General features: G+C 40.8%; 1 protein-coding gene and 1 long non-coding RNA gene across 4 annotated transcripts; one reads left to right on the forward strand and one right to left on the reverse strand.

Moving 5' to 3' along the window:
* On the forward strand, positions 1 to 22827 carry LOC116789345. Of its 2 annotated transcripts, none has more exons than XR_004357995.1 (10): positions 1 to 506; positions 1000 to 1192; positions 1488 to 1546; positions 2711 to 2824; positions 3471 to 3686; positions 9115 to 9320; positions 10597 to 10801; positions 12219 to 12344; positions 13779 to 14004; positions 22332 to 22827. It is a non-coding gene; the product is annotated as an uncharacterized LOC116789345 (long non-coding RNA). The 2 variants fall into 2 exon arrangements; XR_004357996.1 differs by having other exon boundaries at positions 1163 to 1192.
* On the reverse strand, positions 18807 to 27712 carry CDCA7 (cell division cycle associated 7). Of its 2 annotated transcripts, none has more exons than XM_032693081.1 (10): positions 27627 to 27712; positions 25909 to 26034; positions 25392 to 25502; positions 24213 to 24464; positions 23767 to 23844; positions 22853 to 23041; positions 22300 to 22440; positions 21711 to 21860; positions 20993 to 21129; positions 18807 to 20684 (listed from the first exon to the last, which is right to left on the reverse strand). In XM_032693081.1, exons 1-10 carry the CDS (start codon positions 27645 to 27647, stop codon positions 20654 to 20656), a joined length of 1236 nt encoding a protein of 411 aa, XP_032548972.1. In that variant the 5' UTR covers positions 27648 to 27712; the 3' UTR covers positions 18807 to 20653. The 2 variants fall into 2 exon arrangements, with proteins under 2 accessions (XP_032548972.1, XP_032548973.1); XM_032693082.1 differs by lacking the exon at positions 27627 to 27712 and adding an exon at positions 26768 to 27084.

Below are 27712 nucleotides of genomic sequence, written 5' to 3' on the forward strand. Positions count from 1 at the left end.
CTTTCAGAAGGATAATCTGATTATTAGAAAATTCTTTTTTCTTTTTCTTGCAAGCATTGGAACTTGGATGTGACATAAAGAGGCTAATTAAAATGGGGAACAAATTAGATTAATTTCCACGGATATAAAAGTGATATAAAAGTCTTGTTCTCAACAGTGACTCCATAATAGAACAATTTCATTTATGCCTAAGCAGGTCCTTATTCTGTCTAGTGAGGATTGCCACCAGTATCTTACTGACAAGGTTTTTATTATTTCTTTGACAGTTTGATAGTAAGTCAGTGCTTGCTTCTGGGTTTTCAGTCTCTTCAAACCTGGATTATGAAGGCTACTATAAAAATATGGATAAAATGCTACCTCCCCAGAGCCCCATCCGTTATAGCCTGCACCCCAATGTGGAGATTGCTTTTGTAATAACTGCAAACAACATGCTCCATATGCTATTAGAGCTGCAATTCAAATACTCAGTCACTGGGAAAGGAGTCTCCCAAGCTGTGGAAGACAAGGTCAGTCAAAACATAGAGCAGGCTGCAAATTTGTCACAAGATGGTGTGATGTCAGTGGTTTTATGTTTAGGGGCTTTTTTCTCTCCCGTGGCCTTTTTTCTCTCTAATTCAATAGAATTAGACATTTTCATACCTGTTTTTTACAGGGATTCAATCTGAAATTTGCAATGAGGGATCTCTAGTATACGTGAGCCATAAATATATGCATTATTTTGCACCACAAAGAAAAAAGATCTTGCTAGACTGTTACAATATATTAATAGTGTTAGGCCATTTAGGATCCTTTGTCAGGTTGCAAAATGCCATTATTTCCAAACTATAAGGCAGAATTTGCTTTTCTTCCTAACAGCATGGTCCTGCACAAGTCTTCCGCTCCTTCTCTATTTCACAGGATAAATGCTCCACATCCTTCATACTGTGACATGAAGGCAGCAGAAGTGCTTTCACTACATAAAGATACACGATGTTTATAATTTCCTTTACATTTGTGCAGAAGTGGATACACAAGACACTTGCCTCATGCAATGTGGTATCTCTTGAGGATGAAGGCAGAGCTAGATGACAGAGAAAAAAAAATCTTTCAGAAGAAAGTGAGATCAGCTATTTAATCCAAACACCAGAAGAATGCTACTCACATAAGCTGATTTGTTTTCCAGAATATGAGACTGGATCTGCTCATATATGAGGTAAGGCATTCTCTTCAAGAACTTAATTTAGGTTTGAAGACATGTGTGCTTTACTTTACTCATCACAGGGGATGCATGGGTTTAAACAGCATGAGTGTAGATGCCTGTAACAGGTATTGTGAGTGATACTTGGTGAGCTTATTTCTGATTTCATTGATTAACAAGTTGTGCTTTCATAAGCTGCCTACTCCAAACATATAACTCATCTCCATATATCAAATGATTTAATTTGTGTGAAAAAAATTAGCATGAAACTGCTCAGAAAACTGAAATCCTCTATTTCTCTGCGTACTAGGATGCAAAATGCAAAGCCCTTGATTATGGTCTGACTCCTGTTCCAGTGCAGACGTGGAGGTAAGGTTGGGACATTCTTCTTTTCTGCCATTGCAGAAATTTGGCTCTTCTGTTTACAACTGCTAGTTACGGTGTGTGTTCACATGTGTTTTGGGCAATCCATAGGAGAGAAGGGAGCTGTTTGATGCTTTAGAGACCCTCTGGAGTTGAAAATGAACTCTGTTTCATATAGATCCTCGCTGGATAAGGCACACAGTCCACATTGTGTTAAATGCTATCAGTATGTGGCATTTGGCTGTCATTTGGAGATTGCCATTAACTGCAGGTAAAGGTGCAGTATCAGTAACACCCAAGTCCTGATCTCACTGTGCATCTATTGAGTGCAATGAACGAGGTAAGAGGGACATGGGGAACTCATTGCATATCTTTGGCAGTTTTTGGTAATAATATGTGTCTCAACATCAACAAAGTGCTGAGTAGCAACATGTAACGTTCTTAACCAGAGACAGCCAAATTTTCATAATATCTAGAAATCTCAAACAGTGATGTACCTGCTGCACTAACATTTAATATATGTTCAACCATGGAATTGGGCAACCAAGTAGCTTGCTAGCATTTTACACAGACAGTTGTGGTATATGCATGCAGAGCTGTAGTTAATGTATACCACACCAAAACTAGGTACTGAAAATCTAAATCATAGGGCTAGTATTTTTAAGGGACCTCCTTTTTCACCACCTGAAAAATTACCTTTCTTTCGATCTTTAATTCAGAGTAACAAAACATGGGCATTCAAATAGCCATTAGTGCAAGCAGGCCAGCAGAATAGTAGCTTGATTGCATGTACAATTTTCTGTGGGATATCTGAAAGCAAGTTAGTAATTTGGCCCTTTATCATTTTCTCCCTGTACATATGCGTAGGTGGGTGCTTCCACGCGTACGTATACGAATTACTATATCATATAATTACTTAATGCAATTAGAGTGATTCTAAGAAATACAGAAAACCGAGAACCTACACTCTTGTTTTTCTAACTGTTTCCCCCTTTTAAAAAATAAATTACTCGCCCCAGTTGCAAGAGCCAAAATATTCTTTACACTTGATGATTTAGCTACCTTATGTGTTTTTACTGGGGAAAAAAAAGCCCTCTATCATTTATCATGTCATCTTATCACAGTCTCTTTGTGAGACGCAAATAGCACACTAATGTTTTCTTTTGTTAGGGTGAGTTGGCAATCTCCTCAGAGATGGAGCAACTACAGACAGCTCTTTTTTTTGATAATCTTCCTGACACTTGGATGAGACTGGCTTATCCATCAACATACAGTTGCTCAGTGGTAAGTTGCATGCCAACAGTCATTCAGTATGGATGGCACTTCATGTCCATCATAAAAAAATAGAATTCAAACTAAAGAATTTTTTTGGCAAATATCTTACCTTCTTGCGTAACTCAGAATAGCTTTTTATCATAAACTGATATTACCAGTGTTATGAAAAGCAGAAAGAGCCTTGCATTTACCTTGCCAATTACTGCAGGCTTTGAAAGATTTCTCTAGAATTTGCATTCCCACTCCTTCCTTGCTTGCTTTTGTCTCGAGCTGTGTGCGTTGATCAAATAGATTTGACAAGTGCTGTAGTGCATAGTATCTCCTACTAAGAAGACCAAGCTTGGTTTCTTGTGTCTTTTGGGATCAGAATTTGTAACAATAGAACGGTACTGCTCTAAGCTCAAGGGTGACCATTTGGTCATCATCAGAAGTAGCAATTAACAAAGCAGCTTGCATTAAGAACATAGAAAAGTTTCAGAGCAAGTAGTGGGGCCATCATTTTTCTGTTCATCTTAATTGAACATATCTTAAGATGTGTCCCTCTACCTAGTCTACACAACTGTTTTGTAATACCAAAAATGAAACCGTAAACAAGTGAAAGCCATCCAATGCTGGCTGATTATTTACTTGCTGGCACACATTCAACTCTCCACAGGAGCCTCCTGAGTCAGGCAAAGAGCCACTGACTGATGGAGTGAACGAGGACTGGAGAGCTGACCAAAGGACAGGAAAGCTCTGCCAAGCACAAAGACAGGTAGCATTAGAAGGCAAAACAAGCCCACTCTTCTGAGATCAGTACAGACTTCTGAGAGATCAAAAGTGGAAGAAGAAATCTTGTTCATCAGAAGACACATTGAGAAGAGCATCAGAGGTACATTGTAGTGAAGATCAATCATAGCTTTACAGAATTAAATGCTCTTTTAGCTTCCCTTGATGGAAAACTAAACCACCATAGAGATACTGTGATGTCTGTGATAAATATATGTCCTGAAGACAGAAGCGTTGCCTAGGGGATATAATGCAGTAATGCTAAATTACAAGCTGTTTTCCTGAAGGACGACACAGCTGCTTTCTTTAAAAAAAATGTATGGGGGAATCAAGCTGGACCTTATACTCATGTTTGGACAAAAGAGGGTAAAAGTACCCACTGATTATATAAAAGCTGTCTCACAGACCTAGTAGGATTTAAGGTGACAGGTTATCTTTTACCATCAGGTGCAAAATGCAGTGAGTCACCAGGGAGCAAAATCATTGCTGTGACACTGTACTATGCAGCTGGGCTCCAAAACAGCCTCCCTGCTGGAACAGAGCATGTATGGGGATGGGCTGCAGAACAGGTGAAAGGGAGGTCTGCCAAGAGCACCAGAGAGGTTATGCATGGACATGACTAGTGGTCAGCTTTGCCTGGCCATCAGTCCCTTGGGTTTGGGGAGATGAAAAAAAACCACAAAAACCAGACTGAAAACAAAACTTGAATCACTGTCTTGTCTAAAACCCCACAGTAATTATTGTCTGGAGCAGGAGCCATGAGCTTCCTTCAGGGAAGAACATCCTCTCTATACCACTCTGTTATGCACGCTGCAAAGCACAAGAAGGCCTCAGTCATCATGATAGTTTTATCCTCCCCGTTTTTAAACCCCTCCATCTCATATACCTTCCTGACGTGCCACCATCTGAGCCATCAGAAAAAAACCCTTTGATTTCTAATCAGTTGCCATTTCAAAGTAAGGTGGGACAGGGTGAGGAGGTAAATGGAAAAAATCTGAATACGTGCACAGTTTAAGCATCTTGGGCTCAGCAAATGTGTCATAAACAGCAAACACAAGTGATTAGATGACAGAGATTATGTCAGATCACCTAATAATCTCAGATCTTCAGTTTATCTTCAGGATCCTTTTCTATGTCTCTGAAATGAACATGAATTCTGTTAATGCTTCCCTTTATAAAGTCACCCTATATGTCACCCAGTGTTTCATGTTTCTGTGGAGGAGTCCCCTCTTGCCCCTGAGCCAGCAGTCTCCTGTCTCTGGCTTAGAGACAGTCAACTATCCACAAGGCAGGTATGTCTAGCATTTCTTAACAGCAGCTTGTTAGGAAGGAAGAAGCAATACCAAATACTGCCAAAAAAAAAAAAAAGACCTCAGCGAGAAAGGTGGGAATGTGATGCCAGCAATGTTAAATGGGGTAAAAGGAAAAAAACCAAGTTGATAAGTTGATGTTTTGTTTTTCAAGCCATAGAAATTCAAAGAAAAATCTAACAGATAGGGAAATAGAGTGTGGATGGAAGAGAAATATTGGAAACTTGTGTGACAGGTCATCCAGCTTTCTGGAAATCCACAAAAGACCAACAGTGGGATGCCTTAACAGAGGCAAAAATGTTTGGGTTCTGGGCTGTGACTGCATTGACAGGCAATAGCTGGAGCAGGCTGAGGTGACAGCAGCAGTAAATGAGGATTTGAAAGGAGACATTACATGTAGATGGGATGAAGTGCAGGGGCATATAAGGAGTGGAGGGTGGCAGGAAGGGGGGGCAGGAAACCAAAAAATGTAGGAGCTGCCAGAAGAGGGGATGTTCATTCCCTCTTTGGAAGATATTCATGATAGACAGGTACAGGCTAAGAAACTATTCCCTGAAAACTCAGGGTTATGGCACTGACTCCCTTGCAGGCTAGAAAAATACATGCTTGAAAGGAAAAGGCCTTCAGGGTAGGAGTGTTTGTTATTTGGGGTTTTAAACTGACAGAATCTGCTGCTGACTTGTAAGGTGGGGAGGTATTAACTCCTGAGAAGGAGGAACAAAAGGCAGGGATTGCAATCCTGTAAGAAAAGACAAGGAGCATTGCAAGTAGAGGTGGGCTGGTCCAGAGGGGGGGGTTAAGGATATTCATCTAGTGCTTTGAGATGAAACATGCTGTGTGTTCGCAAAGGTGTCTGTCAGTCAAGTGGGGGAGCAACATTATGACAACCTCTTTTCCAGGAGCAGCAAAGACCAAGATTTTTTCCCTGCAAAGCCAGCCAAGAAATTACTGAAATGGCTGTTTTAACAGTCAAAGCTAACAGGGAGAGAACAAAAGAACTCCAGATGCACGTACAACACACACATCCATCCATCCATCTATCCATGTCCTCCTATGGCCTCCCATGAGCCAACTTCCACTTAAAGAAAGTCTCTTGCATTGGTGAGAAAACAGGCAACAAATTATTTTGCTGCTGTAAAACTTAAAATTATCTAGGTTTCAGGGATGAGTGTGAAATGGGTGTAACTTGCATGAAAATTTCTGAGAGCACTGTTAAGTCTAATGCACAGGGAACAGCAGAAAAGAGGTTAGATTTCTTTTGAGGGAGCCACTCTTGTTTCCTGAATACTGACTTGCTGTCTTACTTGCTACTTCTCAAAGCACAGCTGCTGCTGTGGCTCCTTGAGACAGACAGACAGGTTCCAGAGGGGCTGATCTGCAAGCCCACAAGCACACAATGTTGCTGCACTTGCTGTTATTCATTTGTCAGTATTTAATAACAAATACAAATGCAGAGCTGTGCTGAAATCAAAAAAAGATACTTCAGTTTGGAAAAAACTTTTAATATGAGGAAGTTGCTTGTTAAACAGAGAGGAATTTGTTGTTCAGCTGCACTCAAAACACAAGAAAAGAAAAAAAAACAATAATGTGTGCCAGGGCAAAAGTACCACTGTCTTGGCAAGAAAAAGAAACATTTGCAAGCTCCTTTCAAACAATGGGGAAGAAAATGAACTAGAAAAACTGCCTGATGGGCTGCTGAGAAGAATCTTCCTCCCCCCACTACACTCACTGATTTTTGTGTTTTCTTATATCCAGATAAGATGGACTAATGGTACAACAAATAACATCTGACACACAAGTGTACCTACATGGTATCAAGAACAGAATTTAGAGTGGGCTGAATTCCTTGAATTCAATGGCAATCAGATAAGCAGCAAAAATTTAATCAGCTACCACTATTCCTTTCCATCAGAAGATACTGAAAACTCTATGAGCTTTTTCACACAGTTACTATCCCAGTACAGGCTGATACAAACTGAAAAAACCCAATACAAAACACCAAAACCAAACCAAGCCCTGAATTCCAGGTTGAAGATCAAGGTGAGAAGAAACCTTAAGTCTGGCTGTCAAACATCTTAAGTAACAAGTTTTCCAGTGTTTACTCTGGTCATTTTCCCTGTAGTTGATAACTTTAATAAATTACCCCTAATCCTTCATCAGAAGTCTGCCCTTCTTCAGTTTTATCCCAAGTTCCTAGTCGGCAGCTTCTCAAATTGCCCTTAACATTTTGGAGCTATCATCACATATTGCAGATGAGGGTCAGAATTCCCTATTGCCAAGCTATTAGTTTGTATTTCCTTTTAATCCTTCTCCTACACAAAATAAATATCTAAATGTTGCCTGTATCAAAGTAAATATTTTAAAACATACATACTTAACTTGGAGCAGGTGGGAGGGGTGGGCTGCAGTTGTTTGTGGCCTAGGAGCTTTGCTTTACTGGATTCTTCCTAGCGTGACAGGTGCCAGGTCAGTGTGTGTGAGCTCACACACAGTATTCCAGGTACAAAGTGCATCTAGGTCCTTCACAGCACCTGTGATTCCTGACCTTCTACACCCAGTTTGCTTCGAAACAATTTGAAAGCAAGAACACTCTTTTCAAACCCTCAATGTTCCAGCATTTGCTAAGCAGTACGCATTCTATTCGTGAACACTTTCACTGCAGGTTAAAATTCTCAGACGCAGATGATACAATGCACTAAGAAGTATTGGCTGGGGAAAAAAACCCTGTCATACATAGCAGGACTACTGATAATGTGCAGAGTATTACACTACAGCAAAAATGACTAATATCAAAGCTAAACAGGAATGATTTGTATGGTTGAGACAAGTAGAATAAAACATGTATTTTAACTAAATCAGTTTTTAGGAACACCAGGCACAGGTTAATCCTTTATAAATATGTTCACAGAGCACATTAGACACCAGCCCGCCTACACAAAATGAATGCAGCACACACTCTGATGTGTTACAGAGGCAGGATAAATGAGGGAACTCTTCTGTGTTTGATCTGGTTCTGCTCTGTAATTCAGAGATACTGGAGATGGGTGGTGAGTTTCTCATTGATCCCAAAAGAACCAATAATCTTGAATCCTGTGAAATGTAAGCTTTGTAGAGGATTGGAGGCTATGCACGAAGGACATTGTAGCTTTAGGGGCATATTCTCTTCTCGTGAATGTGTGTAACTGGCTTTCACAAGAGTCATACACATCCTGGGGAAACTAGACTCTGTAGCTTAACAATACTGAAAATACATACCTAGCTCCACAGGCACTTATATCGCTCTCATGGTTATATCTGCATCCAGTTATAAAGGATAGATTTCCAGCAGATAATAAATGAACCTGCAAATGAATGTCTTCAGAATTTTGAAACAATGCTAAATTTGACACATATCAGCATTTAAAAATGCAGCAGAATGCAGCCAGAACATCAATACAAGATATTTTAGATAGAAACCACAGGGCTAGCACATAGATGTGGGAATAATCAATTCAATTCCCCCTCATTCCCCCATTCTTTCCAGCTTTTTAAACCACTTACACCAGTCCTTGCTTCTCTGAACTGTATTTTGCATATGGTGGAGGTGTTAATGCACAGTTACTGCACAACAGGGTTGTGAATTTTAGCTAATGAAAGCTTTTAAAGGCACAATGAAATGCTCAGACGAAAGGCAACAAAGAAATGCAAAGTATTATTACAGCATAGCCTAAGTTTTACTGAGAGCATTCTTATACACGATGGACACAGCATAAATATGTATTACGGATGATAACCTCCCTGTAAAGGCAAATTCCCAGCCCTGAGGCTGCCAGAGGCAAGGGGTGGTGGTCTTATAATACTTAATAAAGTCTCATAACGTTTTCATCCTGTTCCTACCCCCAGGAGCTGGAAGAGGACCCCTGTATACATCTGAACTCTTAATGATTAGCATGTCCATCCCGGCATATTGTGGGCACAATTAGATCACAAGGACTGCAGACTAAGATGGTTCAGTGAACATTTAAAGGCAGAGGCAAATTTAGGAAGGAGAGCAAATGCTGTAGTGCCAGTTACAGCAGCTTGGCATACAGTAAGTTTACAGTGTTTGCATGCTATCTATGGGAGAGGTAAGCAAAGGGAGAGAAATCTGCTTGTCATTTTCTGTGATAATTTTTGCTAAAATCCAAGTAATTGTGCATGATAACAAAAAGGAACAATTAACACAGTTTGTACTTTGCAAAGGTGAGAAAGGGATAGCTGTCAACAGGATGTGGATGAAAGCACCAGTAACTCATTTGGAAAAGATCTAGCACCAGAATAAATGTACAACAGCTTACCAGGCTGAGAGAGGACAGGGTCTGCTGGTCTGAATGATGGTTTGATCTGTTACGATGGGAGTGAAGTCTTCAGTTTGAAAAATATTATTCTGCTTCCTGGGTCTGCAAAAGGTAACATTGTTGTAAAGACTGCATTCCTCTGATCAGCTGCCCTGTTACACTGATCATAGTCTATGTGATCTGTAGTCCCCTTCCTTTTCTGCCTCTGTTTAAATAAAAGATTGCAGCTTCATTTCAGTTATTATTTGCATGTTTTTCTTAACAGTTTACTCTCAGCAGCTTCTGATTTAACCTTATGTGTTCTGAAGTTTGGGAAAATGCTAGAAAGAGAATTTTTAGATTGGTACCTAACATTTTCAAAGTAATAGCAGGCTCCTCACGCATGCATCTCATGTTCCACCCTTGGTAAATGTATTCTAACACTCTACTTACCTGCTTTAAAAGGACTGGCATGTTGAACCAGCTGGCCTTTTTCCACAGCTATAGCTTTTCATGTTATATTCTGCTCTTCCAATTTCTGTATTTTCCCTGGATTTTGCAAGACAAAATGCAGAAGTTTAAAGGCTCATAATGTTTATGTGACAAAATCTTACTGCTAAGTACAGTATTACTGGTGGATTAGTTTAATGCAATAGCATAATATAATTTAATTATAGTAATAGTGCACAGCAACAATCTTACTACTTATGTCGGATTGTGAGACAGCCTCTCTTAAAAGCTTCATCATTATTATTTAGTTTTTGGTTTTAGTTTCACAGTATCCCCCCTCCACACAAGTAAATTAATGTCATAGGTGTAGAAGAAGAAACACTGGGTAAATTGCTCCCATTTTGCCACTGCAAGATTCCCTAAGAATTCACGATACTAACTGAAAACCTCTTTTGCATCATGAGACAATAGTCAGATAGCCTGTGGTGAAAGCTTGTAGCCTTCCCAGACCTGAATTCTGCAATTAAAAAAAAAACCCAAAACAGGTCACCAAACAACCAAAACACAAAACCAAATAGGAGCAGTTTATCACATCTACTTTTTGTATTTACCTGAGAGCTGTTAATGTAGATCGATCCAAAATCCTGTGCCAGCCACTAACAACTTCTACATTCATGTAAACTATTGTAGCTCAGGGCTTCAGTTTTTTCAGCTCACAGCTTCCACTGATTTCAGCTGTGGCTGACAGCAATTCTGAAAATCCAACCCACAATAATTCCTATTTCTAAAGTGTTTTCTCTCTGAAGACCACAGAATTTTCTATCAGTGTTAATTTAGCCTCCAGAAAGACAGAAAAATGTATCTTCAGCCAGCACAGCTGTATGCAAAGTGAACATCTGTCCATTGCCAAATTCGGTTCAGCTAATAATAAAAAAACACACTTTATTTTCTTTTTCAGACAGGACCAGACTGCAAGGGAAAGCCTGGAGAGGATTTCCATGCTTTAAAAAGAGAAACAGGGGAAGACTGAATTTCCTGAGGTCACTGAGGAAATACATGGCAGCGCTAGGAAAAGAAGCACTCGAGCAGCCGAGATACCATCTTCACAGCCAAAAACAGATGGGTTTTCTCTGCAGTGTGACATAACAGCAAAGACAGAGCAGGTCTGTGGATTTTGTGGCAATGAAATTAAATAAGGTTAATTTCTGGGTGGTTGAGAGATGTTTTTGTAATTGCATCACGGCAAAAGCTCTTCTTACCTTATTTCAATAACAAGAAGCCAGATAACATGAATTAGCTAAACCACTGCAAACCGCTGCTTTTTAAAGGGGGTAAAAAAGAGGTAACCTTTTCCTGAAACTACGGTAACTGCAAAAATAGTCCTGCTGTATGCTGACCTGTTGCTGTTCATTGATGAGCTTGCCTGAGGCTTTGTATGTATTTTCAGTGTATACACTTATTTAGGTATGAAGCTAAAGCCATAAAGGCTTTCAGGCTCAGTACTGTAATGCTTGACTCTTAGGGGCACTTTCAGCTTCCCATAGCTCCACAAAAGCCAGCATCTCTGCACAGAAGCAGGTTGTGCGCAGGGGACCTGCATTTCTGCTTCTTTCAAGGGTTTTGGAAGATGACTCCAGGGTGAGTGGACACTCTTTTCTCCCCTTTGACTTCACAGTATGTATGTGTGTCTGGACGTATCCATTGCCCAGTGGTTCCTTTTAGTACAACATACCAGTATAAGGAGGAGATAAATCATGCTAGATTTTCCCACTCCTTTTCAAGCCCCAAGAGTATATTTAAGAGTTCTGTGCTGTGAGAGATAAAAATTCACAGCCTTTTTCTATTTGATTTTGGGTGATGTTTGAACCCAGAATCAATCTTTTGCAGCAAATACTTGCTAAAAGCTAGCCTATTCACTGTTTTGCAATACCAAAGGCCACCTGTCAAATCTATGGCACCTCTACAAGCTACAGATAGAAACATTAATTATGTGGCAATGCACTTTTGCATTAATTTTGGCATGCAGCAGAACCCCTTTCTCTAGCCAGCCTCTGCTACTGCAGCAACACCCTGTACTCAGCAGAAACCTGGACTTTGATAGAAGTGACGCAATTTTTACACCTTTATGCCTTGCTGTTATTCATACTGTGTACCATTTGCTACCAAAAGCCTCTGCATTCCTTAAAGCTTTGTCTCAGAAAAAAGAAATTCAGGTCAAACCCCCCTGCATGAAAGCAAGCTGGTGGGGGATTTCAACCTTTGTCTTAGCTCTGCATCTTAGGTGACTGTTCTGCAGATTTAAGGGCACTAAGAAAACACTGTCCTCTTTGCTGTGCTTTGCATGAAACTTTATTACAATAAGCAAGAAGCTGTTCCCAGCCTAAGATCTACTACAGTAAACTAGGTCACCTCAGCTGCTTTTGTAGCAAGATGATGTACAGAAGTCTCTTCCTCCCATTGATAACATTGTTCCCTTGCCTATAGGTGTTGGTTTGGAAACAAATCTAGAGTTACCCTCTATTTAAAGTGAAACTCTTGATTATGAGTCTCTCTGCTATTTTTTTTCCTCTCTTTTTTTAGTTTAACCATTCCGGTGCAGTGAACAACTTCCGCGCTGCTGTGAGCTTGACTCCTAGCCTCAAGATCTCACCCTCCCTAGTGTTGTCTGGATATCAATTTTTTTCAACCCCCAGTCCTTCCTCACAGGTAGGAAGCACATCACAACTCATTAGTAATTTACTGCTACAGTAATTTTTATAATTACTGCCAGGAGGCCTCATTAAATTTGATCTAATGAATAAATATTGTATTTTTCAACGTGATTACCAGAACAGCTTAAGCTGTGTGCCATAAACAATTATTTTCTTCAATATGCAGTATGTCAGTGAGTATTGATTTTTATTTTGTAAAGAATTTACTGCATTTTTATCCATGGCTATTAAGCAATAAATAGCCAACCCTCTGAAGCCTCAATTGCCACAGAGTAGATGGCAAAACAGAATTTGGGATATCTGCTGCAAAAGGTAAAATAATGCACATTAATAAAGATAAAGGGTTTGTCTGGAGGTTAAGAAGGAGTGCTCTAATATGAATGTCTCTCCTAGCCCTCAAGAAAGCAGCCTGCTTTAGCCTGGAGTCTCTGACTTGCAAAGCAGTGATACCAAAAAATTTTAGATGTATTACCAGGATACAACAAAGCATTTTATCTCAGAGAACTAACACATGAACAAACAATCATGCCTTATGTTTCATTTGGTTTTAGAGCAATTGATCAGATTAAATATTCTTCTTACAGGTTTAAGAAAAATAAAGAAATATGCAATACGCTGAACTTGAACCTATAGTTCAAATCAAGGCTGCAAATAATATTTACACCTTTTTCAGCATTTGCAGACTTTAGTATACAAACCTCTTTGAACTGTAACAAAAGACATGCATTGGCAATGTCTTAGGAAATTCATCAGAGGAGCTCAGCATCAGGAGAAAACCCTTTACATTTCTGTCATCTAAGAATGTTTTCTGCACCTCTGGTTACATGGTACTATATTAAATAAATCCAATTCCCTAGCTCAAGCTACTTAAATAATTTTAAAGTAAATTTATCTACATCAATGAATATCACTGCTGGCCTGTGACATCAGTTTTTTTGTTTAAGCAAGACTTTCGTTTAGGGCAAAAGAAAAAGGGGTGTTGGTAAACCTAGGGTCACTAGGGGCAATTCATATACCTGAAAGGATTCTTTCTTATTTAATGGACATTTTTGAATGATCTACATTTTTCCCCTTGATTGTTTAGTTTAAGAAAACCTGAGGAGTCTTGAAATTGTTAGCTCAATCTCCCACTCCATGTCCTTGCTGTGACCAAACTGGGATCTGTCCTTCACCAGATTTCACTGGAACAAGAAGAGTGCAGTTACCAACCTGTAACTGTATGTCATCACAACAGCCCCTTTGGCTCTCACCAACATGCCACGATTCCCCTTATACATTATCCCCAAGTAAACTGCAGGCAATTAACTCTACATAGGACCTCAAGACTTAGATCCACCTTAGTTTTTGCTTCACTTAATAATTTCTCTGTTTCACGACACAACATCTGCTCTCATAAGGTCTCTTTATACCCACCTTTCTGTTGTGACAGATGTGGAGGAACCTCAGTCTCACCAACACTGGATGAAAAATACCTGTGTTTCCAGATAGGCTGTCAAACAAAGCATAACCTCCCTCATCTCACTAGTGGTGGGATTTGGTGGCACTTGCTGAATGATCTTCACACAAAGAGCAACTACAAGACAGCTTCTCTCCCCTGTTTGTATTTTCCCAGAAACACACTAACCACAGCACTGCAGAGCTCAGTACAACTACAGGTAAAAGTAGTAGCAACCGTGCCCTGGTCTGCCACTTCTAGTACCTCTCTTCTCTCCAATGACTTTTCTGAGGGATAAAGTCCGCATGGTTTAAGTGCCATGCAAACACCAAGAAATCATGGCTCAGAAATTGAGGCAGAAAAAGTGTTTTTAACTGTGGAGACGAGTTGAGTGTTTTGTACACACTAACCCATTTATCATAGGGACTTCTGAGAATCCCTTTCACAAAATCCATGTTGTCTTGCATATTGTACAGCAAGCTGTGGCATACTGGGAGGTGCAAAGGAACCCAGCGAAGGTTCTCTTACAGGTGGCAGGAATAGCATTTCCCCATGGATTCCAATATGTTAAAAGTATAATGTGACATACAGAAGCTAGATTTCAGCAGTCAGGCTTAATTAGCGACTTAGTTAAGCCTGATAACAGCCAAACTGTTCATCTCATCCATAACTTTTCTTCAGAACTGGAAAAAAAAATCAGATGCTAGACATGAGATTTTGGAAACTGGAAAACCAGGTGAGAATTAAAAAAAAGTAACTAACAGACTGCAATACTCTCAACTCCCTTGCATCAGCTATAATGCATAATATACTTAATAGCGAGCCTAAAAAATAATTCTGCTTGCAAGGAGAAAGAATGTGTATCTCCAGTCTGTGCCTAGTAGCTACCCAGAAGAAAAAGAAAAGCATTATTCCTTGCTATGGGTAAGTCTGCATGTCGTGATGAAAATTAATTGTAATTATGTTAAGAACATTCAAGTGTTAATTTTTTTCTAAAGCCAAATTTAGCTATGTGAGCGAATGCGGTTTTGGTCTTGCAGCTACAGGAAAAGTGACTTGTTTAAGATCATACCAGCAGGCTTTGATAGAACACTGTATTCTGTAATAGGCACATAGATATCATGTATACTGTATATTTTTATTTGCTGGAGGTGCTCTTCAGAGCTTTGTAGTACAGATGCTGTTTTCTAGCCACACCAGCCATTTAAAAACTAGAAGTTACTTCACCCAGAAAAAACCTAGGATTATATCAAAGCATTTCAGTTCCTCACAACAAAACTCTGTGCTTGGTTTCCAATACTAAAATTGTAACATCACAACTTTTTCATAAGAATTAAATGGAAAGAGAAATAAAGGGGGAAGAAAAAGCTTTTAGAGTGTTAACTCTCCACGGCAGGAGGAAGCCAGCATGGGCATTGAGCTCAGCACACTCATTCCCTTCTCCCTGCTGAAAGGGACACAAAAAGAACTCTGGCTAAGCATTTATTTTTCTGCTAATGTGAAAGTTTTCTTTTAAAGAGGAAGCAGATTGAACAGAGCATGAGAAAAGAATTTGACTCTGGCTTATTTCCAAAGGGTTTTTTTTTCCTGATGATTCACTGTTATCACTTGTATTCACATTACAACCAGCTCAAAAAGAAATACCCAAAACCAAACCCAACCCCCCCAACAACAAAAAAAAAACCCCAATAGCACAAAAGCACTAAGAAATAGGATCTCTCCTACTGCTAAATTCTGCTAATAAGCTATATAAGAAGAGAATCATGTAAGATAAGAGTGCCTATGTTCATTCACATTTGAGTAGGAACATTGCTAAGCCTCTAGACCTGGAACTTTAGAGCATATCTAAAGATGGTGAATCTCCAAGGCATTAAACAAAATGGTTGGCACCGATTGAACTTGTTTTACTTCAGCTATATAATAAAGTACAAAACATCTAAATAACTCTGAAGTCTAAAATGTTTAAGTTTTCAGTATAGTCTTTCCAGTAGTTTTATTTTCAAACAGGAGTTTGTTTCGATATCCAGGGAGGAGACATAACTGCTAACTCTCCAAAAACATGAATAACAATTTTTATTTGAGGGAGACCTCTCACCCTCAGCCCTAGTGTCACTCAATTGTGAAGTTTATGTAGCAATTCACAAACCACTTTTGCATGGGCATTCAAGCTAAAAGGCCAAAAGGAGTGCTGGTAGTTGCTTTGTTACTGTACATGTGACTAAAAGAAAATGGCGATTCTTGCCATAGGCTTCTCTTACTTAAACCCCTTGACACAACCGAGCACATAATTTCATTCTCCCTCCCTGCAAGGATATTGGCGGTACAGGACATAAAAACTAACTGGACCCCAAACACAAATCTCTAATTTCAGTAGCATTTTGTATCTGCTTTCAGGAGTAGATACAAGTTTTACCTTTAGACATACTCCAATGGAAAGACTGTATCAGGAGGTCTCAACACAGCTGGATCTATTGTTCAGCTTTTTTTTTCTAGTTCAAGTGATTAGTAAAAATACCAATAAAGTACTACTAATAGACAGACGGACACAATGCTTTCTTACCCCATCCTGATCATATCATGACTTCTGGTTTATTTTTTTCATGTAACAGAACTGTCTGCCATCCTTGCGATCAGAGCTTGATCAATTCTACCTGGAAGAGAGCCTGTACCAAACAGCAAAAGTAGATCTGATTTAATATGACTGTAGCTCTATGCTCTAGACACATTTTCATACAAATTCAATATCCACAACTTCTTATCAGTCACAATAGGATTCCTAGTTCCCCTCTCACCTCCCATTTCAGGACTACTACCACTAGTACCCATCATCACATTTTTGAGTTCAAACATACAATTCCCCTACTGTTTGCCACTCCTCAAGCGTTTGTGGGGTTAGGAGCCTCAGGATTATCACTTGGAAGAGGAGTGAGACCCAAGCATAAAAGGGTGGTGCTGGCCTCTCTTCAGTGTTTGGAGTCCATACATTCATATACATCTATGACAAAGCCCAGCATTAACTGGGTGCTGGTGTTTAGCACCCATAGACTGGCCAGCCTATACTTGACAGAGAAAATTGTATCTTTTTACTCACTTTAAGTTGCTTTAGAGGCCAAGAACATGAAAGAACAGCAGGCAGTGTTTCCAAAATCTCCGCATTTGCTCATACCATTAGCCATGCAAGAGCTGCACTCACAAAAAGGCATAAGAGAACAAACTGGATTATGCCAGCAGAGGTCAGTGGGTGACTCTTGCTGAATGTTTCAGATGCATAGTGTAGTACAGATGGTTTCAAAGTCAGCTATGCTCCCTCACCCTGGAACACAGGAGGCCATTCTTTAACTGGATGCCATTCTTTAACTAGATGCCACCATTTTGCCCTTTTTCGTTCCATTAGCCTACCCAAGCAAATGATGCTGCTTTGGTACATTACCATCTCTGTGCTTTTCTCCTCAAAATACGTTTTTAGGTTGCTGGCAGACAAAATAAAGGTCTATCAGCACATGAGGCTAGGAAGGAAGAGGGATAGTTTCCAAAGCTAATGCCTATTTTTTTTTTTAGATTTCCACTGCAGTTCCCTACACTAATAGCTGATTAAGCAGTTGAGTGTGTTACTCTGGAATGTTTGGTGCATGCTATTTCAGCCTGTGAAGTAACACTGCCATGCTGTTTTTGTAACTTACATATAATGAAAAAAGTTTGCTTAATTGGCAAGGAAGACAAAAGTCCTTTTCTCAGCATTTGAAGAGACCTAATGCTTCAACATTTGGCTTAATTAAAAAGCAAGTGAAACAGGGAAGAAGCAAATTACACATATTAATATATATCGTTCTAAGAAAATCTTCTGATAATAAGGAGGTTATGGCCGATTTAATCAGTATATACTATATACTCATTTATTATACCAGTTTAAAGAAAAAAGTGGTTTCATCAGACCTAGGCACAAGATCACCTGGCTCTAAAGCTCAAAGTAGTGAGGGAACGTCAGGTCATGCAGCCTTTCAGTAATAAATTAGCAGTCACTGTACCTCACACATGAGCTTCATTCATTTCCATGTATCTTTGGGTTTTAACGCTGACAGAGTTAGGATCTTTTCCTCACAAAGTTTCTTAAATTGCTGCCCATTCACTGCAGTTATCAACCATGAGCTCTTCAACTATTTTTCAACTTAATATCAACAGTACTTAAGTAGCTGTGGTAGAGGGACTTTGGGAAAGAGGTGTATTGAGACATCCCAAAATCATCACGTAAAACTAATGTCCTACACAATTATATATGAATTTATTCTCAAATCCCCAGCAGTGTGATGAAAGGCATCTAAACACATCTTTTAGGTGAGTAACATAAGGATTTCACCAGTAGAGTATCTGAGACAGATCGGTCAGTCTGCTTGATCACTTCTTTCCCATTTCCCCTCACTACAGGCCAGCTTTGTGTAATCTTCTGCCTCAGTCTCATGTAACTCCTGTCTTTAGACCCAGCTATGCCAACACAAAAGCAGCACAAATATCAAAACCAGTCTTCACTATCAGCCTGCAATCAAGGCACCTCAGGTTATTCTCTGCTCCAGAAAAGAGCTCCTGAGGAAACTTTGGAGGTTGTTTAGGAAAAAAAAAAAATAAAAATTAAACAGCAGGCATCTCACTTCAACTTGTGTGCAAAATTTTATTCTCATCCTTGTCATCTCACGGTATAGGCACTAGTTTAAAAGAAGTTGAAAAAAACCAGGAGAATAAGCACATAACTCACCTGCTTAAAGTCTGTATCTGGCCTGAACCAAGCACTCTGTATATCAATCATCACAAGTTAGTTACCAGGTACCACACAATTCAATCCAAGCAGCATAAATATAAAAGCAAGCCTGGTTCAGGGACACAGGGCTGGGGAGAATAAGATGTCCAAGTCCCACTGCTCCCCCAGGTACGATGGAAGCAACCAACTCCTTTATTTCCCAAAATAATATTACCTGAAAGGTAGTGCAGCTCTAACAGGCTTTTTAAAAACAGTTCAGAGGCAAAAATATCTAAACCTGAAAATTTTTATTTTCAAAATAAAAAATGTCGTACAGAACATTGAAGATCTGAGTAAATCTAAATACAGCAGTCCTCATAATATGACACAAGGGTTTGCTTTTAGCACAGTACTTTCACACTCTAGCAATCAGAAGGAAAGCCAAGCAATTAGGAGGAAACAAAAAAAAAAAAAACCAACACTTTTATCTGTCAGAACATGTATTTCTAAAATGAGCTCCTTCTTCACAAAATGTACCTAGATGGAAGAGCACTCTCCACCTCAGATTGCAGAGCTATTCACACTATAAAAACACATCAAGAGAGGACAGGAGATTTTCAATAGGAGAAATGATTTATGAAACATAACTGCAAAACTGAGACATAAATATCTTTTGTTTCTAAATTCCTCTCTCTTCCCCTCCCACACACACTTATGCAATCCCCAGAAAGGAATAAACTGTGGATCATTATGAATACACACAGAGCAAGTACTGTGCAAGCAGAGAAGTCTAAACCCATGTTGATTCTTCTACTATTGAACTGTACATTATTTGTAACATTGCATTCTAAACCTTACACAAAGATTACACAGTAGTTTCCATAACCAAACTAAGCACATTTACACTTTGTGGTTCTCTGGATGCAATTTTTGTGGCACCTTCTTTTCTACAGCAGTGTCCAGGAGACACCATGCACACAGCATATTGGAATTCTTCAGCTCTGTTTCTGCTCTGCTTGTTTCATATCATGGCTGGGCTTCGCAAAGGAAGATTTGGGAGTTGTTTCATAAACATCATGTGAAATAGCCTTCCACAATCACATGGAGCCAGACATAGAAACATGCATTGCCACTTTTCCTGACAAATTAAACAAGTTACCACCTTTCATCCACTTGCAGCTAGCCAACAGCCACATGAACCACTACCCCCCTACTTTGCCAAGCCCTCATCTGGAGGCATCCCTCTTTCCCAGGACCGTTGCTGATTCTGCAAAGCAGTTCTGCAGTTGCAGCAAGAGCAGGGAGGAGAGTCCACCAAAACAGTGATTTAACAAAGGGTACATTCCATTTCAGACAGTGGTCACTCCATAATGTGTACCAGTACGTTCACATTGTTGTCACCAACAGGCAGCACTAGTGCTGTAGAAGCTTTCAGCAGTGGCCTTCTCTCATCTAAACAAAAATACAAAGTGCCACCTCAAACTGCTTCTGCTGCATTTTTAAGTCACTCAGAGAACTTCCCTTGAAATGGCCAATGTGTACTTTTAGTACTCTGTAAAACCAAAAAATTAGTGCTTTGAGACTGCTTGGCTGCAACTTTTAAAACTTCCTTTTTGAACTTAAGAACATGCTGCTGCTTTAGAGAATTCTAAATTGATTAATTGATCATTAATGTTTAGTAAGTGTCTGTATTGCAGAAGTTGGTTGTTTGGTTCTGTGGAGAAAAGTGCCCTGAGTTTTCAGAATATCTCTATCTTTTTGTGACCAATTTCAAAGCGTAAGTAAGCCTGCAGCACAGATTGCTGCATGAGTGAAACTAATGGCTTAAAGCCCCATCTCCTTTCAGGGAAAAAAAAAAAAAAAAAAAAAGAAGTTGCCAGCATGAAAGCGAGGACTGATATTGATACTACCTCTTTTGCAAAGCTGTTTAAAGAGAAAACAATGGCCTGTGGGCGAAGACCTTCGCTAAACAGTTTTCTCAAGTATTATTTATACTGAAATAAATGAAAGTTCTTTATCCTTTTTTACCCAAAAGGGGAGGGAAGGAAGGCACTTTGTAATCTCATTTGATTAAACAATTCACTGTAGGCAATAATATGACACTGGTGAAACAGTATGAAATTTAAAGGCAGTCACAGCTTCAGTCTTCCATTCCAAGTTCTTGTTTCAGACTGAAAGACAAGTAGAAACATGAGTTAGCTTGTAGCAAAACACTGAAAACTGTTTAGTTCAATTAGTGGAAGCCCTGACAGTAAACATACTGAAATTGAGAGCCAAAAGACAGAGTGGATATACCACTTGTTTTCAGTAAGAACCAGTGTATCAGAAAAATCACATGTCAAAATCTTAGATTCTGAAGGCAACAGACCGATCTTGAGATTTACCTGATGAACTAGGATGGGGACAACTCTACTCTCCCACTTTTGAGATGCTTATCCCACTTAAAGCAACCATGTCACTGACACAATGGCATCCTTACCTTTTTAAGTAGGCATGGACATTGTCAAAGCCATGGTACTTGGCCAGATAGACCAAGACACCTGTTGCACATTGGCCATCTCTTTGTCTGCAGAAGCTACAGTTGCAGATTCCACGACATGGTGGGCACCTCCATGTCTAGACAAAAGACAGATAAGCCTTTTTAAGTGAACTGCAATGTCAGATATCATTCACATCCGGAACTAAGAAGAGTGCCCTTCTCCACACTGAGTTCTACAGTAAACATCAGCACTGCAGAAGCTGTCTAAACCAGTGCAAGAGTACAAATTCTTCAGTCTGTAGGGGATTAAACTCTCCTTTGCCTGCCTTGCACAACCACAGGAAGCATTCCGCTCTGTTTAACTCCTACACCACAGCCCATAAGAGCACCACTTTGTACACAATACAGAACCTTTCCATAGGGCATTAAGCACTAATGCAAGGCAAAAGCAAACACTATTTTGATGCTCAAACACAAGAATATGTTGGCCACTGCTCTGCTCTCGTACTTTACTCCTGCAAATAAAGCCACAGAAGTAGTAAATACAGCAAGTTCTACACAACACAAAGTTCTGCCACTCAAGTTGAATCAAGCTAGGCCTGCATTATGTACTACAGCACTGTAAGCAGTTCTCCTATTAAAACTCTTCCTATGAGTAACCAATACACCTGGCTGCTCAAGTTAAGCACAACAAAGCCAACATTCAGAACTGCCTTACCGGATCCAGCAGGGCTGTTCTGACACTCTCCCCATATCTGTTGCGGAGGCAGGGCCCACAGAACTGGCCCCGGACTCCCACGCAGTCAGGGTTACGGCAGTTTGTCTTGGTGTCAATGGTTTTTTGGCGACACTGATGACAGGTGGATCCCTAGAACCCAGGAAAAAGAAACAAGACATTAAAGATGGCATTTTAGTTAGGGAAATAAAGCATTTAACAAAATCTCTTTGGCAGCTAGCAGTGCTTATCCAACAACAGAAAGCACCTTGCAAGTTTGAAAGAAGACTGTTTTAACACAATGTCTTCGGTGTCTGTTTATCACTTTCTGTGGCTGGTATCACTTAGGTGATAGAGTTCAGAGTGAAAAGCTGATAGTATTCCAGAGTGGAAGCAAGCTAATTGGCTTGGTAAAGCCATTCTACAAATTCAGGCAAAAATAAGAAAGGACACTTTAAGATCTTTCTCCCAAAAATCACATCCTTCCTCTCAGTGAGAGGAGCCTGCTCTATTTGATGCTAAAACACAAGCAAGGAATAACAAGAAAATGGCTTCACAAAGTACACATTTCACAGAGCTGGAATATACTTACCATGGCCCTGTTATATACTTTTTCTCTTGCAGATCCACAAATATTATTGAGCTCTTCCTCTGTTACGTCCTCAACTGGGCGCACAATGTGTGGAAAAGCCATGGCACCACGGTGACCCCTCCTGGGAGATTGGGCTTCATGCTGATTAGCAAAGACACAATACTTTTAGTACTAGTTTCAGTAAAAACTCTACAAAGGTGAGGATTTTCACAGCAATGCCAAAGCCGTAAACACCCATCATTTTAAACAAGATATAACAGAAGTTTGCACAGACATATGATATGAATGCAGCTTTAGCACGTTCACTGATCACCTTCAAGGTGCAGAGATGCTACTGATCTTGTGTAATTCCTGCTAGAGTGCAAGAGGAAGTGATTTTTCAAGGATAAGGGAGGGAAAATGGAGAACACATACAATATGTTATTTTTTGTACTTCTTCCAAGGCCATGGCATACTGATAAACTTCATCAACTCTATATGAATTGCTACTGTCTTGAAGGAATAAAAAACCACTTTCACAACCCACAACATGAGAATTAGAACCTCATCATACCTCCAGGTATTCATCAGACACCTTTCTTCTTCTCACTAAGATGTACTGGTCATCTTCTTCTTCTTCTGGTAAAACAGTAGGAGGACCTTCAATCAAGGACCTGGACCTTGTGTGAGGCCGAGAACTTCGGTCTGGGTTCCTCCTCAAAGCACATCTGGGTGATGAACGCCTTGGAAGTCGCTTTGGTCCCTGGTAAAGTTTAAAAGCCCCTAATGAAACAGGCAAAAACCCAGACAGCTCCAGTCCCTGCTGAATTCCTCCCCAAAAGATGCCTTTCTTCTGTCTTTCCCAAAGACATGTCTATCCCTGTCCCAGTCAGAAAACATAAGGTAAAAACATCCTAGGCAAATTCATCTCAGGCATTCTGCTAATCACAGAGAAACAGTCAAAAGCAAGTTTGTGTCTATGCAGGTATAAGATACAGTAATTCCCCTATGTAGCAGCAGAACCCCTGTCAATGAGAAGTAACGATTTTTAGTGTTGTTTTAAACTTCACCCACCTTACAAATAAACCAGTAGTAAAATTCATCACACTGCTGATTCACAACCCAACCTTCTTTAAGGTTAGTCTAAATGCCAGGTGTTTTTCAAGGCTCCAAACTCACAGAATATTCAGGCCTGAGCTTTAAAGTCTGAGCTGTCCCCCTTATCTCCAGCTTTTGTATCAATACATACTTAAAGAGCACCTTGTTTAGCTTTATTGGCCTGTGGAGACACTTAACCCTTATGAATTAATCTGTTCTGCTTTACACAGTGAAAAAATCAAAAGAAAATTACAGAATGAGGATACCTGTTTTAGGAAGCAGTGAAATTCTGACTGAACTTTGATCTGCAGAGTTTATTAAGCTTTTTAATTGAGAGTCAGAATTTGACTCCTGGAAATCTGAAGACAAATACAGTAAGTTTATACTCACATGACTGACAGCTGGCAATGACTTTCTCCCACCAAAGATACCAGAAACATTTTGCAACTCAGCCATTAGTTTTGCAAGCTAACGAGAGAAAGAAAAATGAAGCAGAGCCTTAAAAGGGTGTTTATGTGCTATTACAGACCATTAGGGCAATTGGTTAGAAGTACAATTAATTATAGGAAATGCAGTCATTCGACTCTTTACTTTTATGTCTTATTTATGTTCTAGTGACTGCAAATAATTTGGAAATGCTCAAAGTTACTATGTTAGGCTTGCAGTCTATGCATTTTCACATGCCAGTGGATATAAAGTATCAGAAGTATATATCAGGAATGCAAATTCCTTTTAATGCACTCACATAAATTCCCATTACAGTTCATTTAACCAAAGAGGTCCCCCCAGAGTTAAGAGGGAGAGGCGAAGAAGGGAGAGTCCCATTGAATACTTGCCATTGCTTTGTTTTCCTTTATGTTTAAAGCTCTTTTTTCTAAAAACATGGCACCCTTGTCTTCAGTGTCAGAGTCTGAATCTGAAGCAGGCATTGGTGTTTCAGGAAGAGGTTCTATCTCACCCTTCCTCCTCTCCGATCTTCGAGGTGGAAACTTTATGGCTACTTTTAGAGGAACAGAGCATTTCCGCCCTCTCTGAGCTACCTCACTTTCTGCACTTGCATCATTCTCCTCTGAATCCGATTCCAGTTTCTGTTAACAAACCAGAAGGGAAGCATTTAAGTCCAAGGGAGTTACTCTGCAATCAAATACAGTCAACAATATTTTGTTTGTGGCTGGTAAAAGAGGCTATTTGGCTGAAATTTAGACATCCAGTCCTAGTGCTCTAGTGTATTTTAGGAGGGGGGGCAAGAGAAGAGGGGAGCACGGGGATAAAAACCCCTCAGGGAGAGCCACATGGTACTGCCGCAACACATCCAAAAAGGGACTGGAGTTTCAGTGCAGCAGACTTAGCTAATAGCAGAGATAGTTTGTGTGGTGTGAGAAAGAGAACTGCCTTTAAAGGCAGACATTTTTATTTTCTAGTCATTCCTCAGCATGTTCTGAAGTTATGACAAACCTGTTTTTCGCCAAACATGGTACTACTTCTGTTTTCTCTTCCAAACACCAACTGTTGGTCATTTTAAGCAATAAAACCGATCTTGCACTGATGTCAAGGAAAAGCAGGAAGGCAGATTTCACCACCTATCACTATTTCTCTACTGTTAAAGGCACACAGCATTTCATGTTATGCTGCCAGACTGCAGGTTTGACTGCATGTCAAAATACACAGAGCTTTTTCTCAGGTTTGCTGGAGTCCACGGGCTAGCTTAACATTTCATATTGAGGAAACCAGTAATGTTAGGGTCCAACAGAGGAACATTCAGCAAGGACAGTTTTAAGAGGTATATTTCAAAATGCATATGGTAGATTTTATTCTGAATTTGTAAAGCTCAGAATCTTGAGTGGTTTTTATGGACACAAAAAGAAAATTAAGCTTTGGCTACTTAGACTGTATATAAAATGCAATAATGCTTCTTTTCCTAAATATTTGAGTCAAGCTGAAGCTGGTATTATTTTTCAATTAAGAATGTGTAAGAGTGTAAATAGAAAAATGCAAACTAAAATCAGCTGTCTTACCAACGCATCTTGAACCTCATTTTCTGAAAAGCCACAGAAAGATTCATCATCAGAGGCTTCATGAAAAATTTTTGCCAGTTCTTCTCCAATATCCGACCTAAATTTGCATTTCTATGAAGAATAAAATATCCTTTAACTGAAGTTGTACAGAAAATTATTCACATTTACAAGTGCAGTATAAGCAAATAGCTTTTTTTAATAAGGAAAAAAAATAGTTAAGGCATTTAACAAGGGGTTTCAGAACCAAAGTTGCAAATTACCAGGCAGGTTAGGTGACATTTCAAAGGCTAGAAATAATAGCTAATCTGTTTCCAAAAATTACCACCTAGAAGCACAAGTGAAGAGTGAAATGAAATTACAGCATATAGCATAGATTTATAACTACTATACAAAGACATAAGCAGAGCAAGTAGTTTTAAGTTTTCACCAAACATTTACTAGTTTTACCAGATTTACATTTTCGCAAGCTTTACTAGTACTGCACATACAGTTTTATTTGTTCTTGTATTGTACTTACTGTGTTTGCAAAATTATCAGAACCAAAACTGTCACAACTGTCATCAGAGGATGAGGATGTTTCCATGGGAATCAGTTTTGTATTTCGGAAGGCTGTGAAGTTTTTCTTTCCCGAACAACCTCGGCGCTGCAAAATGACAACGGCAACACCGTTAAGAAGAGAGCTACTGTAGCATACTAGCTTTTAAGAATAACCTTCTATTGAAGTTTAGATGGTTTGAACATTTTAGGATGTTTAACAATCTTGAATGCAAGTCAGCGTAACTAACATCAGCTTTGAAATAAATCCCAAAGTTAGAAATGGGAATGGGTTTTTACTCTGATACAGTTCTGATCACTGTTACAGATGAGTTTTGTTCAGTATTTAAAAACACTTCTCTTGTGCAAACAGACAAGTGTAAATATACACACAAATCATGTCATACCCCAGACAAGTGGAAATATACACACAAATCATGTCATACCCCAGTCTTCATAGACAGTGACAGAAAAAAGTGCAAGCACATGAACAGTGCCTAGAGATCTGCTTTGATTTATTGCTTTCAGTTTGAGACAAACGCTAAATACACTGCAGCTGTTCAGGAAGGGCCAACGGATCATACCCACAAGTGATTTGAAACAACTATTCTAGACACAGCAGCGTGCTGTTTTGGTCGTTTTGCCACCGGTTTGAAAGATCCTTTTTGATAGGCTTCAGTTTTTCCTTTCCCAGGGAATGTTTCTCCTGGCAATGACCCATCTTATCTCCCGAGATTATCATTGACCCGAAGGCCAAGGCGGCAGCACCTACAAGCGCCACTGCTCCACGGCCCCACCGAAAGGGCCAAACTCTGTATAAAGCGGGCTTAAAGAGTAACCACCCAGGGGAACTCCGAGCTCTCCGTCGTCTCCCAGCACCGCTCTGCTCGCGGATTTTCGGCTCAGTTTCGCCGGCGCTGCCGAGGCACAGCACGGCGGCCGGGCCTGGCCCCACACACAAAAGAGGCCGCTCCTGGTGTCTCCCGCCGCGGCTGAGAGAAGTGCCCAGCCGGGGAGACACCCAGCGGCGGGCCGGCCGGCACCTGACGGCCTCGGGCACGGTGCAGCCCAGCCCAGCCACCCGTGTACGGCCACTAGATAGACACGCCCGTCCCCTTAGGGCGCAGCCCCTCACGCACGCCAGGGCAGCGGGCGGCTTTTCCCGCCTCCCGCTAAGATGGTGCCGCCCTGCCCGCATCTGCGCCACCCCCTCCGCCCGCCGTCTCAGGCGCGCGGGGCCGGGCCCCTGCCCTAAGGCCACACCGCCGTCCTACGGTCGCCCCCACGCCCTCGGCCCTGGGGAGGGGGGCAGGTGCGGGGGCACTGGCCGCATGGCGCCGGGCCGCCAGCCCGACTCCTACGGCGCGTCCTCACTCAGGCGCGCAAGGGCACCGCCATGCGCGGGGCAAGGGGAGCTCCAGCACCGCGGCGGGGCAGGGCGCCCGAGGCTGCCGGCCCGCGTGGAGGGGCTGCCCACACGCCGCTCTCCCCGGGGTGCCCAGCCCAAAGAGCCTCCCAGCCCAAAGAGCCTCCCCGCCGATCCCGCCAGCCTCCCGCAGCGCGGCTTAGCCCGGCTTGCCCCGGTTCGCAACACCCCGAAGGGTCCCGGGAGACCGCGGCTGCAAGCGCCACAGCCTTTCCTCTTCCTGCAGCAGCAGCAGCGACCCGCAGCCGTGCGGCGGTGCCGGCGAGCGGCCTCACCTGCGGGCGCGGCGGAGCCATGCTGGTGGCGGCGGGGCGAGCTCGGGGAACTGAAGGTTCGCGCCAAAGCGGCCAGGACCGCAGGG

Source organism: Chiroxiphia lanceolata, chromosome 7 (assembly GCF_009829145.1).
Source record: "Chiroxiphia lanceolata isolate bChiLan1 chromosome 7, bChiLan1.pri, whole genome shotgun sequence".
Classification (NCBI taxonomy): Eukaryota; Metazoa; Chordata; class Aves; order Passeriformes; family Pipridae; genus Chiroxiphia; species Chiroxiphia lanceolata.

What these genes read in the sequence shown, in the direction of transcription:
- CDCA7 (XM_032693081.1), bottom strand. Translation starts at nt 27,647, where the DNA reads ATGGCTCCGCCGCGCCCGCAG. An exon ending in TGTCTGATGAATACCTGGAG is followed by an intron (nt 22,441 to 22,852) that starts GTATGATGAGGT and finishes TTTGCTAATCAG; the next exon opens with CATGAAGCCCAATCTCCCAG. An exon ending in GTCCATGCCTACTTAAAAAG is followed by an intron (nt 20,685 to 20,992) that starts GTAAGGATGCCA and finishes CTTGTCTTTCAG; the next exon opens with TCTGAAACAAGAACTTGGAA.